Raw genomic sequence first — 8,989 nt, 5'->3', positions numbered from 1 at the left:
TTTATTCTGTATTTATATGGCATTCACTATCCCTACTGAGAACATGCGAGGACGACATTCTCACACCCTACAGATCTTCTGTTTTAGCAACAGATTCAGGAATCCTCGACGAGGAGCCGCGACTAATCCACAGGATTTTACATATATATGTAATTGTATTTTCAGTTTTTGGTTTAATATTAGATTTTATTTTTCCCTCGCTTTTGATATTTTAAAGTGTTGTACTTTTACAGAGGGGTAGGTTTATATTTGAGTGTTGCATGAATAATTATTATGTATTAATAGTAATTATGTGAGTATATGTTTATCTGACATAGTTGAACTTGAGGTATATACCAAAATAAAAGGAATTTCGTTTTTCTGAAAAGTTATCGACAAGTTACGTGTAGAGGCTCAATATTAAATAGCTGATAAAAGGAAAGTAAATTAGTAACGCCTTATCTTTAGTACGATCATGACGTGCTAAAAGTTAGGGTGTTAACAGCCACCCTCAGAGCAATTTTCACCAACAACAACAACCATCCCTCACCCAACCACCTCAAAACTCCCAAAGGCTTACTAATCTTGAACTTGCAGTAGAAAAACTCTCCCAGACCTCACACTCCACTCAACAAGACAGTCAGAGGCTTTCTAATCTTGAAATAGCCTTGGAAAAGGTTGTACAAAACACTGGCCCTTTCATCAAAAACCAAGAAGTTTCAATAAGAAATTTAGAGATACAAATGGGCCAACTTGCTTAACAAATGGAGAAATCCACAAATGGTCTCAACAATGGAACTTCCAAGTCAGATTGGTTCTATTACTTCTTGACTTTTTCTGTTTAGCCTATTAATTTTTTTTGTTGATTATTGTTCTATATCTTCAGTTCTTCACTGATGATTATTAATTGATTACTTTTTTGTTGATTATTGTTTAGACCTGTTAGTGTTTTATGATTCGATGTTTATGATTCTGTTTTTTAATTATGTTTTATAATTCTGTGAATTGTGTTCTATGTTTCTAGCGTATGTTGGATTTTAACTTAAATCGATATTTGGTATTAATTGTTTGTGTTATAAATTAGTTTTTGATTTCAAATTCTTTATTTGCTGAACAATGTTTTGTTATCTTGTCAGAAAATATTAAGATATGGCTGCTTTGCTGGAAAATTAATCAAAACAACTTTTTTCTTTTTGTTCTGTTAAACTTCTCATGCTTTTTAATTGTTGTATTATAATTTCTTTTATTATTGAACTTCTCATGCTTCTCATCCTTTGCCAGAACAGAATGTTTTTTTTTTTGAATTGAGAAATAAAAAAAATCGAACCAAACCAATTTTAGTTGGTTTGGTTTGATTCAATTGGCCTCAATAAAAAAAATTGAACTAAACTAAACCGCAAAATTAATATATCAGATAATATTATTTTAAATAATTGAACTAAACCGCACTGCCACGAATACCCTTAACATGTATATTTAATTATATGATATTGATGATGATTTTCATCAAGCAAATCAACAAGTTTTGGCGAATTTTAATGATTGGTGATAAATTTTGATATTAGTATTTTATGTTTGGTTGTTTTTTTGTTATTTGACTTTTAAATTTATATTTGGATGAAATTATAATATTGTAATTGATATAATATTTTAATTTAGATAAATTTTTAAAAGAGAAATGCTAAGGGCCAGTAATTTTTGTGATTGGTAGCCAGCAAATAGCCATCAATCATAATTTAATGGTGTGAGATCGATGTGAGATTTCATCCAATAACTCACATTTTTCTGCTGGTTACAAGGTTGCGAGAACCGGACCGGTCAATGAACCGGTGAAGTTATTGGTTCAATGGTTCAATGGTTCGACCGGGGTTCAACCGGAGTTCAACCGGTTTAATTAAATATTAAATAAAATTATTGAAAAAGCTAAAAATAATTTTAAATATATTAATTTAATAAAAAACCGTTAAAAAACCGTTAAAAAATTGGTCGGTTCGACCGATTTACCGGTTAACCGGTCGGTTCGACCGGTTTTTTACCGGTTTTTTGCTGGCCGGTTTTTGAGCTTACCCGGACCAGTTAACTGACCGGTTCCCGGTTTTTCCGGTTGAACCGGCCGGTCCGGTCCGGTTTTCAGAACCATGGCTGGTTACATGCTGGTCAAAATTCAACAAAACTGCTGACCCTAGATTTTTTCTTTTTAAAAATTATATAAATTATAATTATATTTTAGTAAAATTATTTTTATTTTATTTATTATTTATTATAAAATAATTTTTTCAGATGAATTACATTTAAATTAGTTGAACCAATAAATTAGAAGTCTGCCCAGTTCAATGACGGCTCGGTTTTTAGAAAACTTGGTTTAATCATGTTTTTGAATTTTTTTAAAGAGACAGGAAAAATGGACGTGGCGAGATTATCCACTCCGTGAATCACTGTCGTTTTTCAGTTTTCACCCATCACCCATGATTTAGAACTATTATCATTATTATATGGAACAGGATACGATCCCCCTCAAAATTGAAAATACACACGGCACGCAAATACAGTGCTTGTTGGTGATGAAGAAGTACTGAAGAAACTGTAAAGAAAAAGAAAAAAGAAAGAAACAATTACAACAACAGCAGAAGAAAAAGAAGAAGAAGATGAAGAAGAAGATGATGATGATGATGATTGGTTCATTTGGAAGAAGAAAAGCAAGTTGGATTTGCTCCAACTTGTTCGGAACAAGAAGGGCTTTCAGCTTCGGCGTTCTTCCCGATGCCGTTGATCGCAACTCCCATGTCTTCGCCGCTAACTCAACCTCCATGCAAGACTTGATCTCCGAGCTCCAATCTCACGTCCAAAGGGTAGTTGCCGGTGGAGGACCAGAAGCTGTGAAGAGGAACAGGAGCAGGAACAAGCTTCTCCCCAGAGAGAGAATCGATCGCCTCCTTGATCCTGGTTCTTCGTTCCTTGAGCTCTCACAGGTTGGTTTTTACTGCATTTGCTTCGTTTCTTCATTTGGGTTTATGTAAAGTTTCTTACTTAGATTGCAGATGCCCTGATTCTGAGGGTCAAATTTTGTAGGAACTAAACAGTCCCTTTATTTATATAGCATGTGTCAATTTTGATTTTTTTTTTCTTACGGCATTTCCCAACCCTGCTTACCAACTACTAATCCGTCGTAGATCTGAACTGTATTTAGGAGTTTGACTCTGACCAATGGGTTGTCGTATGTACAAAGGGGGATGGGAACCCGTGACACTTGTTTAAACGTACTAGTGAGCTAATCACTGTATTAACCTAACTTGGTTAGTTTTGAAGATATGGGCACAATAGCCTTTATGTATTTGTTTGGTAACTCCTGGCACTCGAGGCCTTCAACTAACTTTTGGATTTGAGTTAGGCACTTAGGCACTCAATTCTGTTATGATATTGGAATCCATCATTATCTTTGTTACTTGGGTATGAGGTGGGTGTATTAGAAGTCACAAATTGCTTATGAACTTGTTTTTGATGTTGAGTTAGCCTCGTTCAAATGAACATAAACATAAAAATGATAAAATCTAGTTTGTTGCCTTAGGGAATGTCTGGGTTTTGAATGGAGAGCAAGGGAGGGATGAAAAGGAAGGGCTTGAAGAGTAACGTTAAGTTCATTTTACTCTTAAGACCCCTCTGATGTATCCCCTGCCTTCTGAGATTCCAACTCGCAAACACACCCGTAGTAGTTTGCTTCCGCATAACTTAGGCAAGTAAAACAGTTTCAATTAAATTGTTAAGGCTTGGAAATGAGAAATGAGTTGTGTTTGATTTGATTTGAAACTGCCTCGTGATGAATATTACTAGGGATCTTATGGATTTTAAGTGATAAAGCTTGCAGGACATGACTTGTATGGAGAACCCTTGCCTTCTGCTGGGATTGTTACTGGGATAGGTCCGGTTCATGGGCAACTTTGTATGTTTGTGGCCAATGACCCAACTGTTAAGGGAGGGACCTATTATCCTATCACTGTCAAGAAACATCTCAGGGCACAGGAGATCGCTGCACAATGCAAATTGCCCTGCATATACCTTGTTGATAGTGGAGGAGCTTTCCTTCCGAAGCAGGCTGATGTCTTTCCGGACAAAGAAAACTTTGGTAGAATATTTTATAATCAAGCTGTTATGTCTTCTGAAGGCATTCCGCAAATTGCACTGGTCTTAGGCTCTTGCACTGCTGGTGGTGCCTATATACCCGCCATGGCTGATGAAAGTGTGATGGTCAAGGGCAATGGCACCATCTTTTTAGCAGGGCCTCCTCTTGTAAAGGTCAGTTCTAGGCACTCTAATGTTCTAAAATTCTTTTGTGATAACTACTGCTATTACTTTTCTTAAAAACTAAATGACTTTATAGGCTGCAACTGGAGAGGAAGTCTCTGCTGAGGATTTGGGTGGTGCTGCTGTGCACTGCAAGACATCAGGTGTTTCAGACTATTTTGCTCAAGGTATTTACTATGTTGACTTTCTCTCCCATTCATTTAACTGTATGAAAAAGAAGATATTAACTAAAATTAGCTTAGTTATTATTGGTGACATTTTGTCTGTTTAATTCTAATAGATGAACTGCATGGACTTGCTCTTGGGAGGAATATTATAAAGAATCTGCATATGGCTGGTAAAGATGTTTTGCAAAATGGATTGAAAAACATAAACTATGAATATAAAGAGCCGTTATATGATGCCAATGAACTTCGTTCTATTGCTCCCACTGATCTTAAGCAACAGTTTGATATCCGATCGGTTATTGCTCGCATTGTTGATGGAAGTGAATTTGATGAATTCAAGAAATTGTATGGCAGTGTGAGGGCATATTCACTTGACTTGCTTGATGTTTGATCATTAGCATTATAGGTCATGCAATAGGATCCTTTCTCTTTCTTCAGGTACAGTACTCTAGATGAGTTGTGAAACATTTATTGGTTGTTTGCTTGCACAATAAATGTTTGGAGCCACTAAGTATAAGCAGCAACGGATAGATGTTTGATAACTTATGAAGGTACTGGTTATGTAGATGAAAACTTGGATAATATAGTAACTCCCTTGTTTGTATAATACACACATCCTTATTCAAAATCTGTGCAGACTCTTGTAACAGGTTTTGCTCGGATTTTTGGACAACCTGTTGGAATTATTGGAAACAATGGGATTTTATTTAATGAATCTGCTCTGAAAGGGGCCCATTTCATTGAAATATGCACTCAACGTAATATTCCCTTGGTCTTCCTTCAAAACATTACTGGATTCATGGTATGCATTTGGGTTTCTTCAATGACACTATGTTGTTAACTTTTGAGTGGATAGTACCCCTTGCAAAACTTCGCTTGACTTATGCTGTGAATTATCTCATTATTTACTAGTGTTTATTAATTGAGAGAACATCAATAATTTATATTCTACATTTTACATGAATAAATCTGTTCCATGATCAATTTGTGATTAGGAATTCAAGTTAGGCTGATTTAAGAATTATCAGTTGCAAATCAATAGAAGAGTAATCAAGTGTAGGCTGGGGTTAGATAAGTAACACTGTAATGACAGTAAGATTAAAGTCAATGCTCATAAGAGAGCTTAAGTATTGATTCTTCATCTTATCTTACTTTTGTCTGTGATGTTGCATATTCTTATTCTGATAGTAAACCATCTATTTCTTAAACAACATCTTTCTGCATGGATATCGTGCATATTGAATCTTGGAACTATTCTTTAGTCAACAGTTTATGCTTTAACTATTCCTCAATTTGCAAATACTTCATGTCATCTATCTTTATGTCTTCATCATATAGTCATGCTTTCTTGGAAATGCTCGAGTAAATGAAAGACAATGTTTACTATTAGTTCGATTCCTTTTTTAACTAGTTAAGAATACAAACCTAAATTTCCAGAATTATGATGTCGCAACCCACTTCAAAATAAAAAATGAAGAATGAAATTTTGATACTTGCATACTTGGTAGGTTGGGTCAAGATCCGAGGCAGGTGGCATAGCAAAGTCCGGTGCGAAAATGGTGATGGCTGTTTCTTGTGCAAAGGTATGTGGTTTTGAGGTTCTTCCTACTTATAACATATTCTGCACTTGTTAGCTATCTAATCAAAAGTTTTCAAAGCCAGCTAAAAATTAAGAGCCTTGGAATGTGCTTCTGTTGCGTCAATGTTAACTCTGCTAATGAAAAGATGGTTCTGATCATTTTCATAAAAGTAGATCTGAAAGCATGAAAGGGACCTTTCAATTGTAAATTTCCATTTTTCTTGTTTTCAATCAATGGCTGCAGGTACCTAAAATCACTATAATCATTGGTGGAAGCTTTGGTGCTGGGAATTATGCAATGTGTGGCCGTGCCTATAATCCCAATTTCATGTTCCTTTGGCCAAATGCCAGGATATCTGTGATGGGTGGTGCTCAGGTAGTACATGTTATTTATTAGTTGTGATTCTTTATAGAAATTTTCTGCAGCAAATGATCCATAACATGACTCTGCTGAGATTCTAATTAGCATGTTTTATATCTCATCAATTGATCTACAAGATTTGATTATCAATTGATATTCATCTATTTTGTGGGGTCTTACATATATCCCTGGGAAATCTGTGATTATCAGGCTGCCGGTGTGCTGGCGCAAATAGAGAAAGCCAATAAGAAAAAGCAAGGAATTCAGGTAAAATATAATTGCGCAATAGATGATTAATTTTAATGGAGTTAAATGAAATTACATTCACCTCCTACGATACTTGGTGAAATTCACATAGCCTCCTCTGTATTTCTAAAAAGTTTAATTACTCTCTTAGTCCTTATAGTTTCGTTAAATTTTATTTAGGTCTTTACAGTTTAAAAGTTTGTAATTGAATCATTATATTAGATAAAAATTTGTAATTAGATCCTTATTAGTTATTATCTTTCACAAAAAAAGAAAAGAAAAGAAAATACAGTAACCTAAATATATTTACTTTTAGAATATTCTACAAGTCATCCTACGCAAACATAAAAATGAACATTTTTTAAAAAAAGTGTATTTTTTGACAAAATATAGTTAAAAAGGAACTAATTGAAAGTTTTAATCTAGTATAGATACTCAATTACAAACTTTTAAACTATAAGGATCCAATTAAAAATTTGATGAAATTATAAAGGCCAATAGAGTAATTAAATCTTTCTAAAAACACACATTGACCACTTAACTTAGAGAGGGGATGCTATGAATTCCACAAGGGGAAGCTAGTGTAGTCTGCCACTGCCCTCTTTTTTATGTCTTCGCTTTGTTTGAATGATTCACATAAAACTTGTAATGGCAGTGGATCAAGGAAGAGGAGGAAAAGTTTAAAGAAAAGGTTGTGGAGGCTTATGAGAGAGAAGGGTGTCCTTATTACTCAACAGCTAGGCTTTGGGATGATGGAATCATTGATCCAGCTGATACAAGGAAAGTAATTGGTCTATGCATCTCAGCGTCACTCAACCGTGCCACTCAAGATACCAAATATGGTGTATTTAGAATGTGATTATTCGAAAAATATAAGTTGCTGCAGGTGCAGCCTTGACAATGATGTATCACTCTTCTACAACGATAAATTTAAGTGGAAATGAAAAGTAAATTTCTTTTCTAAGTGTGAGCCATTTATCATGTAACTATATATAATGGAAAACTGTGCATGCACGTGGCGTTGGATTTACACAAACATATTAGTGTGCAAAACACGATGGACTCGGTATAATAAATAGCTCAGAATTATGGATTTTAGATATGTTTAAGTATGAATTTGATAATATCAACGGCGCTCGTGGCCTAATGGATAAGGCGCCTGACTTCTAATCAGGCGATTGTGGGTTCGAGTCCCACCGGGCGTGCTTTTTTTTGCTATTTTGATTTTGAATTTATTCATTTTCTTTTTAATTTACTAAAATTTTCTAACACCAAAAAATGGCTAAAAAGAATTCAAGATATTCAAGTTTTTGGCAACAAGAAAACAGAAAAACATGTTCAGGCTTTGTAAAAGATACAAAAAAATATAAACGAAACATTTTTAAAATTTGAACATGGTACTCTCCATAATTTAATTTTCATATGAAAACGATAATGATATTTTTGTCTAATATCGACATTTAGTGTTTTGCATATTTGTAGGTGAGCTCAACATGCGGAGGGCGTGTTAGTACAGCACTATCAGAGTGAATTAGAATTCGTCGCATACTTGGAAACTTTCCGACAACACTGGTGGGGGGTGCTGAGTAGAAGCTTTCGCAGAGATTTTCGCACGTTTTCGAAAAGTTGTAGAATTCTTTGCAACACGAGAAGGGCGTGTTGGAGTTATGTTTGCATGCAGGGGACAGCTCCTTTCTCCAGAAAGAAGCAACACAGAGTTAAAACTCTTTAAATTGAGCTCAATCCTCCCCCACGAAACTAAAATTTGGAAAAAAGAGGTATTTGGTTCGTTTAGAGAGGCATTTGGGGAGGAAAGTCTCTGAAAAAGAAGAAGATAGTTAGTAATATGTTGAAATACAAGAGTAATTTTATACATAAAAAAATATTATAAATTTGTATTAATTAAAGATGGTTCATAATTCTACTGTACTTAAAGAATATATTAGCAATTATTTGTATCATTCAATTTACGTAATTTGATAATTTTTTATGTATTTATATTTTAATTTTAATTTTAATTAATGTTACTTATTAGTATTAGATGATGATGATATAGCATTGTTATTTTAGTATTATTATTTTTACTTGTATTTAATATTTTTTATTAAATTTAACAAATAATATAAATATTAACTATTTTCGGATAATATTCTTATTTTTTCAGTATAATATTATTTTATTTTATATTTGTAATTAATAAATAAAAAAATAAACGTTAAAATACAATTGTTTTTAATTTTTTTGTTATAATGGTGATTCGTTTTCTGTAGATTTAATAGATAATTTAAATATTAATAAATAAATAAATATTAATATTAAAAGAATTTTTGATCTTGTATTTTAATAAATATTTTTATT

General features: G+C 33.6%; 1 protein-coding gene and 1 non-coding gene across 4 annotated transcripts; both read left to right on the top strand.

Moving 5' to 3' along the window:
* Window positions 1-2,298: 2,298 nt before the first annotated feature.
* LOC112715642 (methylcrotonoyl-CoA carboxylase beta chain, mitochondrial) lies at window positions 2,299-7,595 on the top strand. 3 transcript variants are annotated; one of them, XM_025767420.3, is made up of 9 exons: window positions 2,299-2,948; window positions 3,835-4,269; window positions 4,355-4,445; window positions 4,559-4,800; window positions 5,083-5,247; window positions 5,954-6,028; window positions 6,269-6,400; window positions 6,596-6,652; window positions 7,287-7,595. In XM_025767420.3, the coding sequence occupies exons 1-9, from the start codon at window positions 2,625-2,627 to the stop codon at window positions 7,488-7,490; spliced, it is 1,725 nt and encodes a 574-aa protein (XP_025623205.1). In that variant the 5' UTR covers window positions 2,299-2,624; the 3' UTR covers window positions 7,491-7,595. The 3 variants fall into 3 exon arrangements, with proteins under 3 accessions (XP_025623205.1, XP_029145503.1, XP_072060983.1); XM_029289670.2 differs by having other exon boundaries at window positions 2,378-2,948; window positions 3,842-4,269; XM_072204882.1 differs by having other exon boundaries at window positions 2,497-2,948; window positions 3,545-4,269.
* A 168-nt stretch (window positions 7,596-7,763) lies between these two features.
* TRNAR-UCU (transfer RNA arginine (anticodon UCU)) lies at window positions 7,764-7,836 on the top strand. Its single transcript has one exon. It is a non-coding gene; the product is annotated as a tRNA-Arg (tRNA).
* Window positions 7,837-8,989: the final 1,153 nt, after the last annotated feature.

This window comes from Arachis hypogaea, chromosome 10 (assembly GCF_003086295.3).
Source record: "Arachis hypogaea cultivar Tifrunner chromosome 10, arahy.Tifrunner.gnm2.J5K5, whole genome shotgun sequence".
Taxonomy (NCBI): Eukaryota; Viridiplantae; Streptophyta; class Magnoliopsida; order Fabales; family Fabaceae; genus Arachis; species Arachis hypogaea.
Note: the sequence above shows the minus strand (reverse complement) of the source record. Positions and strands in the feature narration are given on the sequence as shown.

Excerpts from the sequence above, each read along its gene's own strand:
- LOC112715642 (XM_025767420.3), top strand. The coding sequence starts at position 2,625 with ATGAAGAAGAAGATGATGATGATGATGATTGGTTCATTTGGAAGAAGA. Across the intron at positions 2,949-3,834 it reads CGTTCCTTGAGCTCTCACAG|CTTGCAGGACATGACTTGTA; the intron begins GTTGGTTTTTAC and ends TAAGTGATAAAG. Across the intron at positions 6,653-7,286 it reads AGAAAAAGCAAGGAATTCAG|TGGATCAAGGAAGAGGAGGA; the intron begins GTAAAATATAAT and ends TTGTAATGGCAG.